This window comes from Protopterus annectens, chromosome 3.part1 (genome assembly GCF_019279795.1).
Source record: "Protopterus annectens isolate FY-2018-M chromosome 3.part1, PAN1.0, whole genome shotgun sequence".
NCBI lineage: Eukaryota > Metazoa > Chordata > Ceratodontiformes > Protopteridae > Protopterus > Protopterus annectens.
Window position 1 is genome coordinate 1,362,512,675 of NC_056732.1, and position 25,488 is coordinate 1,362,538,162.

General features: G+C 41.3%; 1 protein-coding gene across 10 annotated transcripts in view; it reads left to right on the plus strand.

Moving 5' to 3' along the window:
* PLEC (plectin) overlaps positions 1-25,488 on the plus strand; it is a 1,553,583-nt gene that overhangs the window by 900,718 nt on the left and 627,377 nt on the right. Inside the window, exon 1 of one of the 10 annotated variants that reach the window (XM_044067394.1) lies at positions 14,888-15,149. The exons of the other annotated variants lie outside the window; for them this stretch is intronic. Within the exon in view, the coding sequence (XP_043923329.1) occupies positions 15,005-15,149 (145 nt within the window). The 5' untranslated portion in view covers positions 14,888-15,004. Of the gene's footprint in view, positions 1-14,887; positions 15,150-25,488 lie in introns of those variants that run through there. 10 annotated transcript variants of the gene reach the window in all.

The window sequence follows — 25,488 nt, forward strand, 5'->3', positions numbered from 1 at the left end:
GACTGTCTAGCACAATCTTGGCCGGAGAGAGCATTGCTTCCAGTTTGGCTATCTAAGTATATCTCTCACAGGTTGTAGTGTTGGGTGGTAGGAGGAGAGGGTTGTCTGTGTACATGAGACATTTGCTGCACATTGCCCCAGTATGCCCAGATTCACCAGGTGGGCAGGAGAAATCACCAAAGCTGACCCTTGGACATGCCTGTTTAGGTGCTTTTTTGGTAAAGTACAAGAGCTGTTTTCCCTTACGTTTGCAAGGTACTTTGCAATTATAGGCTGTTTAGTGCTTATGATTAATATGATTAATTTCTCCTTATTAACATGGAGAGTTGAGTTCTTGTATCAGTTTAAGGCTTCCTAGTGCTTTCCCCCAGGCTCTAGAGCAGAGACCTCAATGAAAGAGCTGAATAAAAGTAACATAGAATTGATCCTTTGGAGTTATGAAGTCATCTTGGTATAAGACAGAAGAATCAATTAATAAGCTAATATTAAGTGATCAGTAAATGAAAAATCAGAACAAAAACCATCAACTAGGATATGAAACAGCTTCTTCTGAATAAGTAGGTAATGTTAAATGCGATTTTTCGTTAGTTGGTAACTCAGTATGAAATACAGCAGTACTGTGAAATTCTTCTTCTTTTGGCTGCTCCCATTTGGGGTCGCCATAGCAGATCAACTGTTTCCATTTCTTCCTGTCCTCTGCATCTTGCTCTGTCACACCAACCACTTGCATGTCCTCTCTCACCACATCCATAAACCTTATCTTAGGTCTCCCTCTTTTCCTGTTATCTGGCAGCTTCATCCTTAGCATCTTTTCCCAATATACTCTGCATCCCTCCTCAGCACATGTCCAAACCAACGTAATCTTGACTCTCTGGCTTTGTCTGCAAACCTTCCAACCTGGGCTGAGCCTCTAATATACTTATTCCTAATCCTGTCCATCCTCGTCACACCCAGTGCAAATCTTAACATCTTCAACTCTGCCACGTCAAGCTCTGACTCCTGCCTTTTTGTCAATGCCACTGTCTCCAACCCGTATAACATAGCTGGTCTTACTACCCTCTTGTAGACCTTCCCTTTCACTCTTACTGGTACTCGTCTGTCACAAATCACTCCTGGCACTCTTCTCCACCCACTCCATCCTGCCCATACTGTCTTCTTCACCTCTCTTCCACACTCACCATTAGTTTCATAGTTTCATAGTAGTGTACTAGGCTATCTGCCCGGGGGCATTTATAAGCCTAGCCAACAGTGATGTGGCTTACGCCACCCCATACTATATAGTTGCGCCTCTCTAGTAGTGACACATGTGGGACCCCATTATTTAGTAAACTATACCTCTGTCTAGTAGTGACACTGAGGTGACTCCCGGGGTAAACTTGCGATCTCCCATCCATGCATCGAGATTTTTCTTGAACAGTGCCAATGAAGGGCTCTGTCTCACATGAACTGGGATTTTGTTCCAGAGTATGGGTAACCTCTGTGTTATGAATCTATCCCTCCAGCATGTCCTATTCATATTTGTGCAGAGGTTGAAATCTTTAGCTCAGCGTGGTTCTGGTGGATTTGGATTTTTTGAGATGGAGCATGTCCATCAATTCCTGGTTGGACATGGCCCTATATGTTAGGCACAAATCACCTCTGAGCAGGCGGTATGCTACTGAATAGAGCTGGAGTTTCTTTAATCTAGCTGGATAAGGCACATGTTTGAGACCTATGATCCTCTTGGTGAGGTACTTCTGGGGTCTTTCCAGTTGTTGCATGTGCCGGGTGAGATACATCCCAAATGGAGCATTATATTCAATCATGGGCCTGACAAGGGAGGAATATAGAGGTACAATGACCTCCTTTGATCTGGATGAGAATCCCTTCATGATGAGATGGGCAAGGTAGAATGTCTTTCTGACCACTTTGGCAACATGGTTGTCAAAGGAGAGGTCACTATCGACTTGAGTCCCCAGGTCTCTGATTACTTCTTCCGTATTCAGTGGGTTATTGTCTACGTGATAATTTGTGGGTACTTTGTTTTTCCCAAAGGGGATGACTATACATTTTTTGGCGTTAAGTTTGAGGCCATGATTCCGGCACCAGTTGTCCGTTTCAGTGAGACCTTTCTGTAGGATGTGTGTGTCAGCAGGTGAATCAACTGTGGCACCCAGTTTGCAGTCATCTGCAACTTTGTCAGCCATAATCCTTCCATATTTGCTTTCACATCTGAGAAGTAAATGCCGAATAAGAGTGGACCCAAGACTGAGCCCTGTGGGACACCACTTGTGACTGGTTTTGAGTCTGACATGGCTCCAGCAATTTTAACCTTATGGGTTCTGTTTTTTAGCCAGTTTGCTACCCATCTTGTGACATATGGATTTACATTTAGGCTGCTGAGCTTGTCAATGATGCCAGAGTGTGGTATCGTGTCAAAGGCCTTAGCCAAGTCCAAGTAGGCAGTGTGGACAGCCTTGCCCTCGTCGATGGCACTAGTGACTGTCTCGAAGAAGTCAACCAGGTTTAAGAGGCAGGATCTGCCTTTTACAAAACCGAACTGTGTGGGATCAAGGGTCTGCAGATCCCCAATGTCACCATTTATGAGTTCCATGATGATTCTTTCCATAGCCTTACAGACCAGGCTGGTCAAACTTATGGGGCGGTAGTTACCAGGGTCAGTAGAATTTCCCCCTTTGTAGAGTGGAACCACTGTTGCTGTGCGCCAGTGTTCAGGTACATATCCTGTAGTGAGGCTAAGATTGAATAGCGTTTTTAGGGGCGGGTTTAGTTCATCTTGAAGTTCACGTAACACGCAACCGGGGATACCATCGGGTCCCATAGATGCTGTGTTTTTTGCCTTGTTGAGTGCTGATTTCACCTGTATGTCTGTGATGACAGGTAGGTTACATTCAGCAGGGATAATTACTTCATCTTTAGGGGTGAGGGAGGGGAGAAATTTGCACTGAACCTATCTGCCAGAATATTGGCAATGTCGGTAGGGTCAGTGAATTTTTTGTCATTGTGTACTAACTCAGAGCATATCTGAGAATTTCCTCCCAAGGTTCTGACATAATTGAAGAAGGCCTTGTGATTGTCTTTGGTATCCTTGGCAATCTTTTTCTCAAAGTTTGCTTTAGATGTTTTTATGAGAGAACGTAGTTTTTACTTGTGCTGATCAGGGACGTCTTTCTCTTGTGCGACATGGCTTTGTCCTGCTGTAGGTTCCTTCTTTTGTTGTACAGATTGTTTATAGCGGGTCCACCAAACCGGGCGTTTTCCTTGGTGGAGAGGGTCTTGGTTTTAGTTGGGATTGCTTGATCCATGCATTCTTGGAGATGTCCGTAGAAGGCTTTTGTGAAGGATTCAGCATTTTGGGATGTGGTTTCCATTAACCCAGTAGGCTTAAAGGATATCATTTCTGACTTAAGGAGCGCAAAGTCAGCTTTTGAAAAGTTTTTCACTGTAGTCTTTTGTTCTGGGGGTGGGGGTGGGATATGTACATCCAACGTGATCAGTTTATGATCAGATCTTACTAGTGAGGGGTTTATCTCCGGTGCGGAGCATTTGGACCCCATGTTTGTGATAATCAGGTCAAGTATATTATCTCTCCTCGTAGGAGAAGTGACCAGTTGCTCCATAGCATTTGAGTTTATGAATTCCAGGAATCTTTGGGCTAGGGTGTTAGGGCTAGAATAGTGGGCCCAGTCTATGTTGGGGTAGTTGAAGTCACCCAATATGATGGTGTTTGGTGTGACATTCATATCCTCCAGTGTTTTCAGGAATGCTTGATGGGATTCTTGGGATTGGGAGGGTGTTCTATAACATGCGACCAGTTGTATGGCAGTTTTGCCTATGGTGAGTAAAACTTGTATGGTTTCTGATGCTTCATGGGTAGCCACCAATCGAGAGGTGTAGGTGTCCTTTATGAAAATGGACACTCCCCTCCCTTTGTGGTTCGGCCTGGAACTTGAGGCGAAACGCATGATATGAGGTATAGCCTGGTAGCTGGAGTGCTCTCAGGAGCCTTGAACCAGGTTTCAGTTACTGCACAGACATCGATGTTCTCCATACTGAGAAGTGCTTGAGTGCCTGCATCTTGAGATTTAGACTTCTGGCGTTGAGCAGCATTACCCTTAATTTTTTCCATTTTTGTTTTTATGGAGGTTGATTTGTCCTTTGAGCATTGCCTAAAAAGGCACTATGGGGTGGCAAGAGCCTTGGCCAGTATCCGAAGCCCAGTGGTGACAGGTGCAAGCCATCCCTTGCGGCAACGTGGCTTGTCCAGCATGTCATCCCAGGCTGACAGACATTGGATCCCCTAGAATGACACCAGTGATTAAGCCAATTGTTAAAACTGATCATTTTGTCTTTGTACTGAGGCATCATTCTTGGTGAAGGCAGGATGCTGCTCAGGGTCAGGGTCATACCAGTCTGGGCTACATAATCGGAGAGCTCCTCAATGTCTCTTTTCATGTAGTCCAGGGAGGTACGTCTCAGGTCATTCACACCCGCATGGACAATGACTGAATCATACTTGTACTTGCTTTGGAGTGACCTGAGTGCGTGTGTAATGTGGCGGATCCTAGCTCGATAGGCAGCTCACCATTACCCTCTCCTTATTCAGCCTGGTAAGTGGAACGTCGGTGTGTCTGACTATAGAGTCACCTATTACTAATGTCTCTGGCATAGTGTTTTGCCTTAGGGGCTGTGATTGTGTGACACACCTGTTGCTTGAGGTATGTGTTGTAGGTGTTGCGTTTTGTGGGGGTGTATTTCTGGGTGTCTGCTTTGGAGGCCTCTGTTGTTTTGGTAAGTTTTTTATAAGAGCCTCCGAGTATGTCTTTGTGTTCTTATGTGTTTGGTTTGTAGTAGTGGTGGTTTTATGTGTGACTGGTTTTGCTTTGGGTGTGGGTACCATCTCCTCCTGTCTGGTCTTGCCAGTCCTGAGTTGAGAGAGTTCAGCCTTCAGTCTGGCTATATAGTTGCATCTCTCACAGGTATATGTGTTAGTAGGAAGGAGGAGAGGGTTGTCTGTGTACATGAGACAATTGTAACATTGTCTTAAGATTCCCAGATTAACCAGCTGAACAAGAGAGGATGCTAGTGGTCTACCTCTCGACATACTAGAATATTATAAGGAGTGTTGTGCCTTTAAGGGAAGTGGGTATTCACAGGGGGTAGTGGATGCCTGTAGTGCTTACTTTAGGGTAAGAGTGCTTGTTTTATTATGAGTGCTTGCTAAGGATAGAAGTTCCGAAAACAAGTGCTAATATATACAGCTAAATAGACTGAGTCTGAACTGTTGATCCCAAGTACTTAAACTCATCCACCTTCACCACCTCTACTCCCTGCATCCTCACCATTCCTCTATCCTCCCTCTCATTCACACACATATATTCTGTCTTAGTCCTGCTAACCTTCATTTCTCTTCTCTCTAGAGCATATCTTCACCTCTCCAGGGTCTCCTCCACCTGTTCCCTACTCTCACTACAGATCACAATGTCATCTGCAAACATCATAGTCCATGGGGACACCTGTCTGATCTCGTGTGTCAACCTGTCCATCACCATTGCAAATAAGAAAGGGCTCAGAGCTGATCCTTGATGTAATCCCACCTCCACCTTAAACGCGTCTGTCACTCCCACCGCAGACCTCACCACTATGTCACATTACCCTCGTACATATCCTGTACCACTCTTACATACTTCTCTGACACTCCCGACTTCCTCATACAATACCACAACTCCTCTCCAGACACCCTGTCATATGCTTTCTCTAAATCCACAAAGACACAATGCAACTCCTTCTGACCTTCTCTGTACTTCTCCATCAACACTCTCAGAGCAAACATCGAATCTGTAGTGCTCTTTCCTGGCATGAAACCATACTGCTGATCACTAATCGTCACCTCCCTTCTTAACCTAGCTTCCACTACTCTTTCCTATAACTTAATGCTGTGACTGATCAGTTTAATCCCTCTGTAGTTACTACAGCTCTGCACATCACCCTTATTCTTAAAAATTGGTACCAAAACACTTTTTCTCCATTCCTCAGGCATCCTCTCACTTTCCAAGATTTCATTAAACAATCTAGTTAAAAACTCCACTGCCATTTCACCTAAACACCTCCATGCTTCCACAGGTATGTCATCTGGACCAACAGCCTTTCCATTCTTCATCCTCTTCATAGCTATCCTTACTTCCTCCTTGCTAATCCACTGCACTTCATGATTCACTATCCGCACATCATCCAACCCTCTCTCCCTCTCATTCTCTTCATTCATCAACCCCTCAAAGTACTCTTTCCATCTGCTCAACACACTCTCCTCGCTTGTGAGTACGTTTCCCTCATTATCCTTTATCACCCTTACCTGCTGCACATCTTTACTAGCTCAGTCCCTCTGTCTAGCCAATCGGTACAGATCCTTTTCTCCCTCCTTAGTGTCCAACCTTTTATACAACTCTTCATATGCCTTATCCTTATCCACCTCTCTCTTTGCCATGCACCTCATCTCCTTATACTCTTGTCTACTTTCTTCATCTCTTTGACAATCCCACTTCTTCTTCGCCAACCTCTTTCTCTGTATGCTCTCCTGTACTTCTTCATTCCACCACCAGGTCTCCTTGTCCTCCTTCCTCTTTCCAGATGTCACACTAAGCACCTTTCTAGCCATCTCTCTTACTAGCTGTGCTGTAGTTACCCAGCTGTTCTGTAACTCTTCACTGCCACCCAGTGCCTGTCTTAACTCTTCCCTGAACATCACCTCACAATTACCCTTTTTCAATTTCCACCATTTGATCCCTGGTGCTGCCCTCACACTCATCCTCCTCTTCTTGATCACCAATGTCATCCTACAAACCACCATCCTATGCTGCCTAACTACACTTTCCCCTGCCACCACTTTACAGTCTCCAATCTCCTTCAGACTGGCCCTTCTACATAAGATATAATCCACCTGTGTGCATCTTACTCCACTCTTGTATGTCACCTATACTCCTCCCTCTTGTTAAAATATGTATTCATCACAGCCATGTCCATCCTTTTCGCAAAATCCACTACCATCTGACCTTCTGCATTCCTTTGCTTAACACCATACCTACCCATCCCTTCCTCATCCCCTCTGTTCCCTTCACCAACATGCCCATTGAAATCTGCTCCAATCACCAGTCTCTCACCCTTGGGTACAGTCATCACCACTTCATCCAACTCACTCCAAAAATTTTTTTTCTCATCCATCGCACACCCAACTTGTGGAGCATATGCACTAACAACATTCATCATTACACCATCAATTTCCAGCTTCATAAACATCACTCTATCTGACACTCTTTTCACCTCCAAAACACTCTTAGCATACTGTTCCTTCAAGATAATGCCTATGCCATTTCTCCTCCCATCCACATCATACTGTGAAATTAATTCTGTGAATTGGTAAAGTAGGACTAACAGGAAGTAATATTAAGTGCACATCAGTATCTTTCCACAATGAATGGCCATATTACTTGGCTTTTATTCACTGGAGCGTGTGATACTTTCAGCTTTGTTCTTCTTGGGGTAGAACTTGTAATGCCATGTTACACCAGTATTTTATGCTTAAGTCCTTATTGCACTGTTCTATAGCCAGCAGGATTTGAGTTTTCTTTCATGAAACTTCCACCCTGCTAGCTGTTTTGTAGTGTAAAAAGAACAGAAGACTTCCTCCTTATTGGTCTAAAGTAACTGAACAGCATGGCTTATGGAAATGCTAATGAACATTTCATTTTTCAATATTGTTCCACTTTGAACGTTTCACTTTTCCACACTTTTTCACTGTGAACATTTCACTTTTCCATACTGTTCCACTCATGATCCCCAAATCTGGTAAAGATGTAGAGCTAACATGGCATACAGCACTGTTCTGGGGTTCTGGCTGCTGAGTTCCTCTGTCCTCCAGTCAGGCACATTGTCCTGTAGGCTCACAAGGGTAAATTTTGATAAGGAGAAGTGTATGCACATATGCCAACATGTGTTTTTTGGTCCTCTGTACAATCCCCTCCCCTTTATTAACAACACTGGCAACCCTCTGTCCTATTTGCAGCAAGTTTGTTTGCACATGCAGTATACATATGATGTGCCTGTGGGGTATAACAAGCTGTGTAGATGTTCCTGGTTCACTGACGGGCACCGCATTAAGGGCTAATGTGCCAGGAATATTCATTATAATGCTGACATCACCCCCAATCGTATGTTGGGGAATTGGTGAGTGGGTGGAGTCTTCTCTGCATGCTGAACATTTAGTGCTTAACTTTATAATGAATGTAAGTTAGAGAGGTGAACCTGAGCACTAGGGATTGAATCATTTTATTTTACAAGGTACTGGGGTGGGTGATCTTGGGTAGAGACCATCTGATATTTTATTTTGCAATGAATATGAGGTGACACTAGGCAATGAGTTTTTATGTTCCCTATGTGCGAAGGGGATGAGTTTATGCTTATACTGTTCTTGCAATGATAAGAAAGTGGTGCTTCATGATGTGTTGTCATCAGATTCCTATGAAATAATCAAACGGGCAAATTGTTGAACTTTATATGGTCGAACCCATGTCATCAACAATTCTGTCTGTTGAACCATTCTGACTGAGATCATGTTACAGTAGGGATAAGGAAATTTGCCCTATCCCCCACTGTAGTGGGATCTTGGAGTTGATATATATCATTACCAGGGGGGCGTGGGGGGGGGGTGCATGTGGGTTTGCCATCCTGCAAAAGCAGCTTTTTGTGGTGTATGTGGGTTTTGTCTTTGTTTTGAGTTTGATTCGATGAACTAAATTGTCAGTGATATGGTTCCAACCATATGACATTTGACAATTTGTCTGTTCGATTACTTGATAGATGTCCGTTGTCATCAGCAGAACCAGCCAAAATGCACTGCAGAGGCTCCCATGAAAACACCAGAAACTCTGAGCAGTAAATAAAACTTGCACTCCTGCAATTAGGGTTGTAGAGGTCCCATCTATCATATTGCCCCCAGTGTTTGTCTTTTCTGACCTTGATAGACAAGGGGGGTACAGCTCTGGGGCCTGAGACACTCCTTTCCCAGGTTTTTGATTTGAGGATGATCTTTACAGTAGTCAGGAAGCAATTTGGTAGCTGCAGGGGTACTTTATTATTTTGTGGGGAAAACATATTTACAAGCAATTTTCCTCTTTTATCAACCCTTATTTTTTTGACACTTCTGAAATGTTACAGTTTTCTGTATTTCATTTAAACTCAATTGCTTATTATACATCTTTTTTGACAATGCAGTTTCCACACAAAAAAAAAACATAGATGCCATTAAAATTCTAAGTGAACCTATGTAATGGCTATGTGACTTCATTGCATATGTAATCCTGAGCACATCTGTCTTCAAGTGCTCGAACTTCTGGAAAAAGTTACTAGATACTGATTGGTGGAGAGAATAAGCCCAGAGATAAGACCCATCAAGGAGTGTTCTCTTTGTACATGAATTGATATGGTAAGAACAGATCTGCTCTTTATGCTCTTGATTAAGACATAATGAGCACATGAATCTTTTAGATAGAGAAAACAATTTGCATGTCAAAAGATTAGGGCTTTGCATGCTGCTTACACCTGTTTTGTCATGTGAGTTCTTATCAAATCTTTGACCTCTGTGGGCTTTGACATTCATGTAAAACTGAGCAAAACAGCACAGCATAAGAATAGAGACTTGTGGAATCAAACCCAGGACTTCAGGATGGGCACTATTAGCTCATAACTTTACTGCTCCTCTTTTCTAAACTGCCAGACACACAAGCATGCTGTAAATTGGAAGGAGTTGTAGCAGCCTCTGCACCCTGACCTCCTGCAAGACGTTCAGATCATGCTTTCAGAAGTTCAGCAGAAACAAGTCAAGTGCGTTCAGTCCTAGAGTAGGTGAATGCCTTAAGTACTGTCTGCTTTTTAGTGTGCTGCTTATTGTGGTTTCATACCATGTTTATGTTACAGGGCAGTGCTGTAAAATCTGATGTTAAATGTTTTTAGTTTCAGCAAAATGAAGTAGCAGTTCCCTGGAACTCTCCGGAACACACATGTGCTTTATTCAGATAACAGAGCAGTACTATATGCTGCAAAGGAGGTATGATCTCACTGGAGACCTATACTGCATTAATGTAACATACACCTTCCTACCACTGATTTTACTGCTGGGAAGCTTAGCATTTAAATAACTTTTACTGCAGTCTTCTTATGTTCTATAGTTCATATGTACCATTAATTATTCCGAGATTTTTTTTTTTGCATACTAGCACAAGTTTATCCAAACCACTTTGTATGTTCTTTCTTTTATCAGATGCAGAATGCCCATCAATTGGAATATTTATTTACAAGACCAACTGGACGCAAGTAATTCTATTCAGAAGTGGCTTGGGAACTCTGGACTGATTAAATAGCTTATTTAGAGTTGCTGCTTGTGAAAATGAAACTCAGTTCTACATGTTATAGTACATTTACAGCATGTTGCCAACGTGTGCTACCTACTAGGGTTTCCTAGAGGTTTTCAGACAGCTTGATGCTGGCCTCAGATAGGTTGGTATTTCCATTAGTGTTATCTACTGTCACGTACGCAAAGTATAATTGAGCCATCCCATTACCAGCCATATCAGTAATCCAGCACTTCTCCATTCTGGTAGTGGGTAAAGTTTAAGTAATGTGCTGGACTAGAGTGGCCTTGTTGTGGTTAAATCATTGTACAAAGTGTACTTTTACAAAATTGCAGCAAAAAAGGAAATACAATTAGGTGTTGTCTGTTCTGAGCTTGGTGGCCCCAAAGCTGCTGGAGGTGTATTCTAGCACTACCGGGAAGGTCAGCTATCTGTTTGACCCAGTCCTTCAGTAGCATGCAAGAGTTTATCCCTAGACCTTTGAGCTTTTGAGGATGAAAAATGTTTTCCAGCAAAATAAGAAATAATTCTTACATCTCACCTGTGGAAAGGTCAGGTACATCATATTAAGCAAATGGGGAGAATTGTAAGAGTTGCAGAGCTGAAATGTAGAAGGCTAGCTTAAAAAAAGTCAGTCCAGTTCCTGGAAATCTTTCCCCTATATTTCACTTAAATCCAGTAGCTTACTTTAGACATGCTTGGACAGTTTATATTCTGTTCCCATGTATTTTAGTTTCTTGTCTGTCCCTGTGTAGTACAGAACCCCCTGATAAGTGGAAAGTAGTAGTGAGTTGACATCCATTTTTCCTTTTGTCCACTGGCCTGGTAACAGTCCAAGAACTGGATCTTGTTCCTCTAATAGTTGTGCAGCACAACTCCTTGCCCAAAGTACCATCATCCTCCTGAAGGCAGATTGGTCACTCTTTCAGGGTTTATTTCTTCAGAGTACCTGGTTATTCAGATTATTAGGTCCACTGAACCAGCCAAAAACACTAGGGTTCATCCTTCTCCTGAATTATGAGTTGAAATTGTTATGTCATACAGTATTTTTAATCCAAAAGCATTCCATTTATCTCCAGAAATTTGTTAGGCAAGACATTTAGTTGCCGTTGTTCCATCAGCTCCTTTAAATACAATTGTACACTGTAAATAATGTTTGCTTTTAGTATATAGCCCTTTCTGTATGACATGCATCTTTTAATCTGGCCCAAGAGTTTTATCTTGAGCAGACAGACAGGGTTGGGTAAGCTATAGCCTAATGTGAGGGAGATGCAGGTTCCTGCATACTGTTGATACAGTAGCATGCTTTTAGTGGACGTAAGCTAGCTGTGGTTTAGTTTCAGAAAGTCATATCAGGAGGGTGGAGAGCTGCTTGGTGTTTCTCCTTAAAAAAAAAAAAAAAAACAGAAAATATGTTCCAAGTGCAAAATGCATTCCTTTCATTTACTTTACTTTTACAAAGCTTTCTCTTGCAGACAAAGTGCAGGTGTACATTTCTGAAGAAATCTACAGGAGAATTCTGCTATTTGCAGCACAAATGCTAGCTTTCCAGGGGTGATTGGAACTTTGGCATGGTTAGGTTCATAGGTAAGTACTAGGTTAATGACCCCAGGAGGTTTTTTAAGCCTAGTCATGCTTTCCAAAGGTGAGAATCAAACCCCCTGTCTTGTGTCTGTGAAGTAAATACCTTATCCGTTATGTCAAACCCCATTCCCTTGCATAGAGTCAAACAGTATGTAAGTGGAAGTTGTAGAAATTAAACTGAGGTCTGTACTCACTTCTTTACAGCTTGTTGCTGTAACTCCTTCAGCCTGTACAGACAAACATTAAATGCATTCATTAACAGTACCTACTGTACTAACCCCTTATAAACTACTAACATTTGTGAGCCTTCTCTTGTTAATTTTAATTTTATTTAAAATGTAGGTCGTCCAAGCTGTTGTACAGAATTTTATCTGGCGCTGACAGAATGAAAGCATGAAGGAAAAAGAGAAGGCTGCAGATTATGCTAAGGGATCACTTTCAGTAATTTCTCTAAAATCATACTCAAATATTTCAAAACCTATAAATTATTACCAAAATTTACGAAAAAGCTTGCTGACTGGTACCTTTCCTGGAAAATATTACTTCATATTATAATTCCATAACAACTAATGGCATCAGCTGGTGTCTCTTATTTTGTGGTTCTAATCTTGATTCTGAATTATTGATGATTAGTGTGACTGAAATTCAACGTAATCTGCTAGAACCATTAAAGATATGAATTCTCTTGTTCTTATAGTTTTAACTGTGTTGGAAACATGTTAGTCAGTACTCTTTGTTATTGCTTTTTACATTTGTATATATTTACATAGTTTCAAATTGTTTTGTGCACTGTTGAATCAGTTTCTTGTTCTCGTATTATTCCTGTTGTTATCTGTTGTTTAAAAAATAATAAGGAAGATTTTAGAGAAAAAAAAGGTGTGCTGAAATCATCTGGTTTCTCTCTGCTTCAGTAACGGCTCCAACCAGAGTATAGAGAAGAAATGTTGTATCTTGCATGAACATAAATGGGGATAAATGAAGCCCACAGGGCAGCTCTATTAGTCTGAAGAGTGTCTTAGTAACAGTGAAGTGAAAAAAAATTGAGACTGAATTTTAAGGCAGATGTGAAAACTGAAAAGATGAAAAGTGTCTTGCTTTCTATCACAGAAAATTAAGACTGTTACTAATGAATGCCATGGGATCCTGGGTTTTATCCCCTCAGTCTCTGTTTCCCTTCCCTGTAGTTCTAGGGTTACCTTATCCAATCAATGATCCCAGGTCATCCATGAAAAGATACACGTGTGTGTGTGTGTGTGTGTGTGTGTGTGTGTGTGTGTGTGTGTGTGTGTGTGTGTGTGTGTGTGTGTAAAAGCAGAATACATTAAATACCACCACTGCACTTGTGAATAAGAATTTCAAGAGAAATTTGCAAAATATTAGCCATTACATGATCAAGTCACTTCATGAGAAAAAAATGACCTAACTCCCAGCATTTAATAGTCAGACATAATATTTGCATGTGTCCTCATTTAGCAAGTTTTAATTTTACTTTTCAAAACATAAAAATATACATGTCTTTAGATCACCAGGAGAGGCTGTCCAACGTGGCATACTCTGTGCTTTGCCACAAGATGGAATTTAGGTACATCAAGGAGTAGACAATTAGGAGTTATCCCTTCCAATTCAGGAAAGCAGCTATATAGAAATGAACTTATTTGAAAAAAGTGCACAGACCATTTAAGAGTTTAACAGCAGCATTACTTCGATGTTTTTTGCCATATTAGCGTGGCACATTACAGATTATAGTAGATAAAAAGCATCATTTCAGGTACATTTTATAAGTATTACAAGGCACTGTCATACACAGAGATCAAACAGTGAATAAGGTTTGTTTATAAGCAATTGACATCAGTAGACAGTCAAACAGAAAAAATGTAGTATTGTGCTTTTCTTTAAAAATAGTTCTACCTACATTTAAAAAATAGCAACATCTCAGCTTATAAGAACATAGCAGTGGTATTTATTAATTGTTTTTTCATCACATGATGTCACTAGACTTACCAGAGATGTCCTGTTTTTCAATTTAGATTTAGGGAAGGGATATTTATATTTTTATTTATCTATTATTCTGTTCTTTTCCTAATTAGGTAAATCCCTTGTGCACAAGTGTCTCTTTTCAGGTATAATGCAGGAGAACTGTCTGGTTAAGTGGCTTGCTGACTGATAAATATATTATATATAACACATAAAACAAATTGCAATTTACACTTTAATGAAAATAGATATACTGCTTTGAAATATACCTCTCTGGTATATATTAGAGTAACCAAATGATTAGTAGTACTACCGTACAGTTGTTAGGTTTTGTCGGCACAGAAGTATCATTGTCATCCGTCAAAATTTCACTTGTTACTTCCTTGTAGTCTTTGCTTTAGCAATGTGCTTGTTAATGTCTCCTTGGATTCAGTTACAAAACAGACTTACTATTCCTTTTTTACGTTTGTGTGATGCAAAAATAAACAGAGTAAGCCTACGTCTGCATTGGCATTCTAAGTATATAGGTATGGAAAAGCTAATTTGAACTACAAGTTTGATAGGGACTTTTTGCTTAATGATTCTTCTTTTTTTCAATATATTGCTTCAGCAAACTATGTAACTAACAATAAAAAAAAGCCTGGTCAAAGGACGTATAGAATCATCAGTCAGCTCTTTCATACACTTTGTGGGCTGCAACTTACAACTGCTGTCAAAAGATGTATTGGGTGTGTCGCTTATTATTTTTTGTTTTGATGGTGGGAAGGGGGAGAGTTGTGGAACTGCTTTGAGGGTGGGATCTTGAAAGGAAAGAGGATGTGTTTTGAGGTAGAGTGCTAGGCAGGGCTTACATAATAGCATGTAATTGGATACTTTTTTGTGAAAAGTTAATGTCGAGAAGAAGAGGGGACTTTGATCTGCCAGCAGCCTCAGCCCTGGCTGGTGCCTTGCAGCGGTGGTACAGGACGAAGTAGAACAGTTCCTTCTGACAGAATTTTATTTGGGGGGGTTAGCAGGAATAGAAGGGGTACAAGTTCTCAAAAATGGCAGGGTCCCTGCAAGAACCACACTCGATGTCCTGGTACTACGCTTTCAAAAGAGAGAGACTGTTGGACAGGTCTGATTGGCTGAATGGACTTTCGGAGCAGGAAAGGAACAACTACCTGTGCAAACAGCTTTGCTGTGTAGGTGGGTAGGATGGATTGTTGCATGTAAAGTGGGAGGGGAGGGGGTGGGAACTGACACCATGTTTAACTCCTTCAGTGCTTGAGTGACAGTGCTGACAGTATGACATGTGATCAGTAACCCTTCTGTACTGTAAACCTGAAACGACAGTTGGAGCATCAGCTTCAGAACTGGAAGGTTCCATTTCTGTGTATTCTTTGTTTTGCTGTTTGTGTTCCTGTCTGATCTGCCTCTGACCTACAGCAAATTGAGAAAGATTGTTTTTCCACATTCTGCATGGTGACATAAACACATTTGGAAAGAAGTACATGTACGTTATGGAAAGCAGTGTCAGTCTGCAGTGTTTTGTTATGACTCATGGGCTCTAATATAAGAGAATGGCGTGTTAGTGTGTTTATACATGTTTGTGTGTACTTGTCTCTGTGAGTACATATGTGCTTTTCTGTCTTATATTTGTGTATGTATATAAATATTTTTGTTGGATAAGTCTATCCTCAAGCAAGGTTTGTTTTCATGACAGTTTTGCCATTGAGTAAACAATGCTGTCCCTTACAAAAACAAAGCACCTTTCCCTGACATACTAAGCCATAGTTGTGAAAATATTCTTACAATTTGTGATACCTGCAAAAAGTAAGATACCACTTTGCTTGTGTGTTATTTAGGTGAAGGGTTAGCCTGCTGGATCATGCATGTTCATGAAATACATTTTACTTATTCTCAGACATCATGGCTGCAAATTAAAAGCAATATTTTTTTTTCTTTTGAGCTACTTTACTTGATTCTTTAGTGGAAAATATTATAGACGTCTAATGTAATTCACAGTTATTCCTGTTGCCAAGAGAATTTCATGTTTCTCACAAGTGGAAAAAAATAGGAATTTATTGCAGATTTCATGCTGAGACAATAATCCTCAAGGAGAAAACAGACAAAAAAGTGCTGAGCTATGTATATGTGTATGGTAGCAATGTGTTTGTTCCCTAGGTTACAGGTGACACTGTTGTTATATTGTTAAGCACCTAAGCCACCAGCATTTGCGGTCTGTCAGAGAGTGCTGGGTGGGGATGACTGATAAATAGTAGCCAAATTCTGCAATGCATCATGGAACACAAAGCATTGTAACAATAGGTTATAAAAGGCATTGTTCAACTGGGAGCAGTTGCTGTCTTGCCTGAATCATAATTTAAAAGCTGTTATTCACTGGCCAGTAGCAGGTAGGGGGGTTACATTATCCTGTGCACTAGTGTCAAAGTTTTTGCAGTAAAATATGTATTTCTGATGTACTGTACTCAGCTATAGTAGTCTCATTAACTTTTGGTCATTATTGCCCACTTTAAGTCACAGCCAAATTCAGTTGGCACTGGCTATGAATATTGTTACATTTGAAGCATCTTGCAACAAAATGTCAGTGTGAATCTACAGCCAAAACTCATGAGCATTATGACAAAACTGACATCTGGTTATAATACTTTAGTAGCTATGGCCTCAGATTTTTAAAATGAATTCTTGAGTGAAGATGGCATTAAGAAAGGTGTTGGACTAGGTGTCAGTCTTCAGAGGTACAGATGATCGTGGTGGGGGGGTGCGTCTTTCTTCTTTTGCTCGATACTCTTTGTAGTGGAATTTTCTGGATCACCTCTTTGGGCAACCGATCAAGTCTTGCTTAGCTCTACTGAACTCTTGACAGAGTGTACTTCAATGCAAGTCAGAAACAGAAATAAACATTCAACTGGAGTGCAATCCTTTGGTGACTTTACTAAGACAGTGCATAGCAAAGCAGAAACTAACTGTGCTGAGATGGTACAAAACACTGGTACTGTATGTTGTTTCTTTCGGCTTTTCCTGGTTAGGGGTCGCCACAGCGGAACTCCGCTCTGCTAATGATTGGCAGAAGATTTTTACGTGCCGAGTTGCCAGCCCTGATGCACAACCTTCAACGAAGGTACGCCCATTGATGCATGTCTCCATACAGAAGACGCTCTAGCTGAGAATTGAACCGGACAGCGTCTTACTGTGAGGCGACAACGCTACCACAGCACCACCACCGCAGTAAAACACTGGTACTGTATGAGGCTCAGTATTAGAGGCAGATTGATAAAGACCTGATTTTAAAGATTTCTTTCATCAAAATGTTCAGTACTTACCTATTATTTTTAATAACTGGAATTACATGAACATACATTAATTTAATTAGCTCAGAGGAGGCATTCTTATTTATTTTATGTTTTATTGATTAGAATAGCCCCACTTGGCCTGTGGCCTATTTTCAGGGGAGACCCTAGGTGATATTTATACTGACTAGGGAAAATTTGGTCAGGGCTCCAGGGGTGACCCAGAAGGAAAGGTCTGGTTAAGTGGCTGGCTCAAGGTCACACAATGGCCTGTAAGCTGAATGTGTCAATTCCTGTACCACAGGAATGACAGTTCACAACCTTAACCTTCTGTGCGAATTGTGAGACTTCTATAAAATATTTATTATAAACTTATATATGAAACTAAACATAACGAACTCCTAGTCTTTTTGATATATGCCCACCCATGCTGCATTACTGTGTAAGTACTGGAAAATTAATTCAAAGAGTTGTGCAGGAATAGAACTCACAGTCTTATGATCTTCCAGCATCAAAGGGGAGTGCATAGCTGTTGAACCACTAACAATGAACTTTACAATAGATTTGAGTTAAAGGCTTTGTGTACAGGTCAGTGCTGTTATGCAAATATATCCGAAAACATTACATCATGGTAGGCTGCAGTGAGAACAGTGTACCTACCTACCTGATTTGGCTTTCCTGAAGCCTTCATAACAGGTGCAGTAACTTCCTTCAGTAAAATAATAGTGCACAGATAACACGTGGTGTGACATAATCAGTACTTGTATGTATGTGAGGAAAGCAGAACATTGGTCCTTTGAGTTTCAGCGAAGGTGTAATATATCCAGCAGCACATACGTGTTCATTTTACATTCACCACAGAGTTATGGTTTGGATACTTCGAGTTATTCTGTTCAGAAATATTTCCTTCTTCTATTTTAAATATGTACCCAAGCCCAGTGAAGGTAAAATGTGGTGGGGAGATAGAATCTGTACATTATTTAATAGTAATAATTTTGTTTCTTGCTTCGTGACACATTGATACATCCCTTGATCATATCCATATTGGTTACATGGCAAACTTTTAACCATTATTTACATCTGGAAGGGTAGAAATTGACCTCTTAACCCCCTATATTGTTCAGAGTAGTTAAATGTAAGGTGAAGGGGACTGAATTAATGAAAAACACAATTTCTGGGTATACATGCAGAGTCATGAGTACTAGTGTTCATAAATATAATGTATTCAGGCAGGTTATGACTGCCCGATATTGAGACATTGTATGACTTTCTTCCATGGAGTGCAGTCAGAGTACATTGTTACCCTATTTTTTTATACATTGTTGACCTATTTCATATACAGTTCAGATGATTTCTGCTTTGTGCTTGTCTCAGGTTCACACTCACCTGTCAGATTAAAGCAAGCACCAATCACTGGCTGGCATGATGCAGCTAGAGCTTTTGTCTTTCAGCTTGAGGAGGAGCTGGCACATTCCTGTGTATGCATGATTTTCCTCCTAAAGACATGTTGCTTGAATACCTTCTCATAACTTTTTGAAGCATTTAACTTTCACCTTTTTCCTTGTAGCCTAGGTCATCACTGAAAAAGTCCATAAACATCAGTCCATTTTACTGGTTAATCAGAGTTTAGAGTATTTTCTTATGTGTTGCGGTCCATATCAGCCTCTTCTTATTCCTGTCTTTATACAATTGCATGTGTGTGTATGGTTTTTATGGTTTTGTGTGTGTGTATATATGTCTTTGTGTGTGTGTATACATGTATATATATATATATATATATATATATATATATATATATATATATATATGTATATATATATATATATATATATATGCATGTATACACGCACACTCACATACACATGTGTAAAGTCTGTACCTATCTGTACATGTAGATAGATATACATAGATCTACTTGTGCAAGTGAATGACTACCAGGTGTAATTCCATTTGTTGTTGCCAGCTCTGTACCTGAACATTGTTCTATATCTTGTTCTCTTGGTGTAAGGCACAGTTAAAACATAAGCTACAAATTTATCAGAGTTTGTTAGTCACACAAGAACAACAACATTTAGAGAGAGTGTGTGTGTGTGTGTGTGTGTGTGTGTGTGTGTGTGTGTGTGTGTGTGTGTGTGTGTGTGTGTGTGTGTGTGTGTGTGTGTACTATAGGAAGGTAGGAAATTTGTGCCAACATGCACGATGGAAATTCCATTGTAGGTCCCAGTGGAGACATGGCTTTTTTAGACTTTGACTTTTATTAACCGGAATATGGTGTGGTTTCTGGCATTAATACTAGCAGTATGGAAACTACATGCATCCTTGTGAGTCAGAGCCGAGAGTACTGGTCCTCATCAGTGAGCTGTATCAGTGCCAAGGATTTTGTACAGTTTGTTCTCTGCCCTCCTCCTTCAGCAGATTTCTGGAATCTGGGGGACAACATATGTTTGAAGTCCAGTTATTGTAAAGAGGGTGGAGAAGTGGGGGTGGGGCTGGAATGGTTTATTGTTTAGACAGAGGTTTCCATTTCAGGCTTGAAATGTGGTTTGGGAGGCCCTTGTAAGGTATGATCAGACACATTTCTAAAATTTAAACTTCTGTGCTGATAGCATTTTTTCTTGCACTCCAAAAAGTTGAATATATGTTATTGCCTTTCAGGTTATGTCCATGTGCAGACAGGTTGCACACTGTCCTTGAGTGCTAGAGGCCATTATTCCCATGTCCACTTTGTGTGCACCAAGTGAATCCTTTTCCAGTGATGCACATCACATGATGAATGCATCGCATGGACTACTGTAGCTAGAATTTCTTAAATGCGTCTGTGGATAGACATTTGTCAACTTGTTCAAGTTTCTGTATTTTGCTACAGTACAGTGCTAATGAGGAGCTGTGTTTGATATAGATAGGTAGTTTATTCCAGAGTATAGTAAGTCTCTGGGACATGAATCTATCCCTCCGCTATGTTCTGTTTATTGTGGTGACAAGGTTTAGGTCCCTAGAGCGTGTAGCTCGGAGGGATTTTTTATACTTTCTTTTACTGACATTAGAGAAGTAATTTTGTAATCAAGTTATGCTCTTAAATCAAGAGCTTTCATCATAGAATGTGAATTGTTCTCACCTGAAGGCAACAGAATTAAAGTATCCCTCCATACTTCAGACAAGATAAGTATGATTAACTGCCTAAACACTGGACTGTTGGCTGGAGGTTTGAGCAAGAAGCCAATAAATATTTTTTTTTTCCTGGGGTGGGCATATGGGATTATGAATGCTACAGTGACCCCATATGAGTGGCAGCAGGCAGGCAGGCAGTCAGAAACCCTAAAAATAGTGATGTAACAGCCCTCCATAGTTTTGACATATGCATGAATAAGTAAGGGCATTATTGTGTCCTAGTACCCCACACGATCAGGTGGAGCAGAAGTGGGTAGGGTCTGTGTGATTGACATGCCAAATTAATGTGATGTCATATTCAAGTGATGCCCTATATCACTAGGTGGGTTACAGTGGCTCACAGATAGAACCCACAGTGTGAAATTAGCTGACTCCAAATCAGACTGCCAACCAGTCATGAGTGGAGTCCCACAGGGTTCTGTCCTGGGTCCTCTCCTGCTTGGTATCTACTTCTCTGAAGTCCAGGCCAACACAAAGGGACTATGGCTGACAAAAGTCGCAGACGATTGCAAGTTGGGAGCTATTATTAACTCCCAAAGTGATGTTGACATCCTACAGAAAGGCCTCACTGAGATCAATGACTCGTGTCAGAACCATGGCCTTAAGCTCAATGCCAAAAAATGTGTCATCATCCCCTTTGGGAAAAACCCAGTTCCCATGAATTACCACATCGATGGTAGTCTGCTGAACATAGAAGGCGTCATAAGAGATCTGGGAGCACAGGTTTGACAGCAACCTCTCTTTTGACCACCACATCTCCACTGTAGTCAGAAAGTCCTTCTATGTGGCACATCTTATTACTAAAGGTTTTGCATCCAGGAAGAAGGAGGTCATTGTCTCTCTCTACTCTTCCCTCATTAGGCCAATCATTGAGTACAATGCCCCATTTTGCATGTACCTTACTAGACACCTGCAACAACTGGAGAGGCCGCAAAAGTACCTCACAAAGAGGATCCTAGTCCTTAAATTCTTGTCCTATATGGACAGACTCAAAAAACTCCAACTATTCTCTGTCTCATATCGCCTAGTTATAGCCGATCTGTGTTTGACTTACAAAGGCATGTTTGACCCAGCTCTGTTAGAAGTGCTACATCTAAAGAAATCCCAATCCCTCCACATCACACACTCCAGAAACCTTAACCTCATTACCACAATCAACAGAACAAGCTGGAGGGACAGTTTCATAACCCAGAGACTGCCCATGCTGTGGAATAGACTTCCCATACATGTCAAACAGAGCACCTCACTGGCCCTCTTCAAGAGAAATCTTGATGAGTGGATGGGAAATAGAAAAGTCACTCCCTGGGGATCACTCCAGTGGCTCTACTCAACAGAGCCACTGGGAACTAAGGTCGGGTGGCACGATGCCAGGGTAATCCTATGGGCTAGGCTTGTAAAGGCTCCAGGGCCAATAGCCTAGTACACACCTAAGAACCTATGCACCTACGATTGACTGACATGCAGATTTGCCAGTGACATCATGCATACTGACTAATGAAGTCTTTATGAGAACCTATGTAGAAATGGGATGGTACTTGTATTCCAAGTAGTATAAAAATCTACCTCATCTAAGTACTTTGTGGGCACTGAAATGCCATTTCCGCCAGAAATTCATTTTACTAGTTCTGTATAAAAAGGAAGGCAGGAGGAGTGTACTGAGCAATGCACATTGGCCATTAAAATGATCCCATATATCCATGTATAAAGTGAACATTTGTGTATGTGAAGCTCTTCGTCTGCCAGTAGCATTTTCTTTTTTTTTTGGGGTGGGGGGTGTATGCCGCCTTGATTTTAATGCATGGATTTTAGAGGGCTCCTTAAATTATCAGTTTGTGGTTGGCCGTTATTCTCTTGTTGCTCTTGGCCTGCACTAGTGATGGCGACGGCTGCATAAGTATTGCAGGCATTTGCTTCCGGTGAGCTCTTGGAATGCAAACACATTTTATGCTTGCTATAAGTCACCACTGCAGGAAAACTGTTAAACTGCAATGTGGTCCTCATGTTGGAAACTACTTGCATTTTATGTATTTATGAAGGTGTACCATGCTTTAATTAGTGTATCTTTGGACATTCGGCTCGACAGTGATATACTGTCGATGGGGCCACATTATTTGATATAATAAAACAGGAAAAATGTGTACCATTTTTGTCAAAAGCTTAATTTTTTAATGGACCATTTCAGACTTTGCCTTAGAAAAAAACAGTGTTTATAATGTTCAGAAATGTGCACGTAACTTATAGTAGACAGCTTGGAAGCCTTGCGGAGATTTTCAGCATGACTTGTCTTCATTATTATTGAGAGTAACAAGGCCTCCTGACCTTCTGTAGTACGAGTGATTGGGTAATAGCAGGGGCTGAGGAGTAATCTGATCTTCCAAACTCTTCCATTCTTACTGCTATATAAACCCTGTGTCTTATAAAGGCTCTGCTTGTATTGTCAGGCTCTGGATTGCATTGCATAAGTGGAAATTCCTTAAGATTCCAAAAGCAGGCCAAGTTATTTCTTACACTTATTTCACTGAACTGCACTTCTGAAACGCTTATAATTGTGCTATACAGTTGATCTACTATATTTTTGCTGTTATAAAGCTTTTTTTATTGTTTCACTGCATTTATGTACTGTTTTATACTGTTTTAACATTACTTAACTGTAAACTGCTTTTTCATATTAAGAGTTGTATTTTCTGTTTGTGAGTGCTCTATCCAAACGTTTCTGTGCATTTTTGTCTGTTACAGTTAAAAGCATTCTTGAGTCTGCTCCTTAATCTGTTTAAAACTTTCATTTAGTGGCTACAGCTAGGAACTGTAATTTTTCCCACCCACTGAAGGTTGTGCATCAGAGCTGGCAACTCGGCACGTAAAAATGTACTGCCAATCATTAGCGGACCGGAGTTCCGCTGTGGCGACCCCTAACCGGGAAAAAGCCGAAAGACACAACAACAACAACCCTCCGTAGTGTTGTGTGTTCTTATACTTGGTGGCTTTGCAGTTGCCTGCCCATACTGTATATTTGATCTGTGACGCTCCTCCCAGTCTAGTGTCATTAGTTCACTCAATCTAATAGAGAACATTTGTGAAGGTCAACCCACTCAGATCCTTAACGTTGAATTAACTTCTGTTCCAGCTTTCTCCATTTCCACTTTACTGGAAAAAAAAAATTCTAAGCTTGCTTCCCCCCTTTCCTGTGGCAGGTCAGATACGGATTTGCTGTGTCCAGGACTGTTTGTGAGCTCCTAAGCCCCCCCCCCCCCACTTAACTGGGGTTAAACTATTCCTGGCGCAATAAAGTCTGTTCTTCAAAATTTCCCTTGCAACTAGCCAGCTTTTTAGTTTTAGCACTTATCTGTTTCTTTGATCTCAGCACTTGTTCAGAACTCATTGTAAGCACTAAATAAGTTACAAATTACTACAGCACTCAACTTTCCTCACTTGTCTAGAGGAAAACAGTTTTTAGTACTTGATAAATAAGCACCTATTCAGGCATGTCTAAAGGTCAGCTCCCGGTGTTTTCTCCTGTCTACCTGATGAATCTGGGTATCTTGGGACAATGCAGCAATTGCCTCATGAACACAGACAACCCTCCCCTCCTACCACCCAACACTACGACTTGTGAGAGATGCACTTATATAGCCAAACTGGAAGCAAAGCTCTCTTCACCAAAGACTGTCCCAGACAGTCAAGAGGAGAAGGTAACCACTTGCACCGCACCACACTCATCACATAGTCCCTCAAAACCTACACCACCAAAACACACACACAGAACCACAAAACACACACCTACATTCACGGAGGCTCTCAGTACAAATCTGCCCAAACAACAGAGACCTCCAAAGCAGAAATGCAAGCAACCTCCACCCCCCAACACAACCCAAATGACACATAGCCCACATACTCAGTGTGCCACTCAACTATAGCCCATAAGACATAACGTACCCAACACTCTAGTCATAGGTGACTCTATAGTCAGGCACACTGATGTTCCACTCACCAAGCTAAACAAGGAAAAAGTTACTGTCAGCTGCCTGTCAGGTGCCAGGATCCGCCACATAATGCATGCACTCAGGTCACTCCACAACAAGTACAAATATGACTCTGTCATTGTCCATGTTGGTGTGAATGACCTGAGACGTACCTCCCTCGACTACATGAAAAGAGACATGGAGGAGCTCTCTGATCTTGTAGCCCAGGCTGGTATGACCCTAGCCCTGAGTAGCATCCTGCCATCACCCAGAATGACACCACAGTACAAGGACAAAATGATTGACTTTAACAATTGGTAAAGCTTCTGGTGTCATTCTAAGGGAATCCAGTATCTGTCTGCCTGGGATGACATGATTGATAGACCACGCTGCTTTTCCAGAGATGGCCTGCACCTGTTGCCCTTGGGATTCCGGATACTGGCAAAGGCTCTTGCCACCCCTATAGTGCCTTTTTTAGGCAAGGTTCAAATGAGAAATTCACCACCGTAACAGGTACAAGCAAGCAAAATCTGAGGGTAGTGCTACTCAATGCTAGAAGTCTAAACCTCAAAATGCACTCACTCGAGGCACTCCTTAAAATGGAGAACATTGACATCTGTGCAGTGACAGAGACCTGGTTCAAAGCTCCAGAGAGCACCCCTGCATTACCAGGCTTCAATTCATACCACACCTTTCGACCACCAAACCCGGACCGAAACACTAAAGGTGGAGGCGTGTCCATATTCATTAAGGATATCCACACCTCCAAGATAGTTGCTCAGCATAATGCATCCGAGATTATCCAAGTTCAACTAATTCTGGGCAAAACCGCAATCCAGATTGTAGCTTGCTACAGACCCCCCACCATGCCCCAGGATTCCCACTCCTCTTTTCTTGATACACTGGAAAATATTAAGGTACAACCCAACACTCTAATAATGGGTGATTTCAACTACCCATGTACCAACTCTTTCGCTCAACGTTTTCTGGAAATCATCAATTCCAATTCTTTGGATCAACTTATCCACACCCCCACCAGGGGCAGCAATATCCTAGACCTGGTCATCACCAACATGGGTGACCGGTGTTCCACACCAGAGGTCAGCT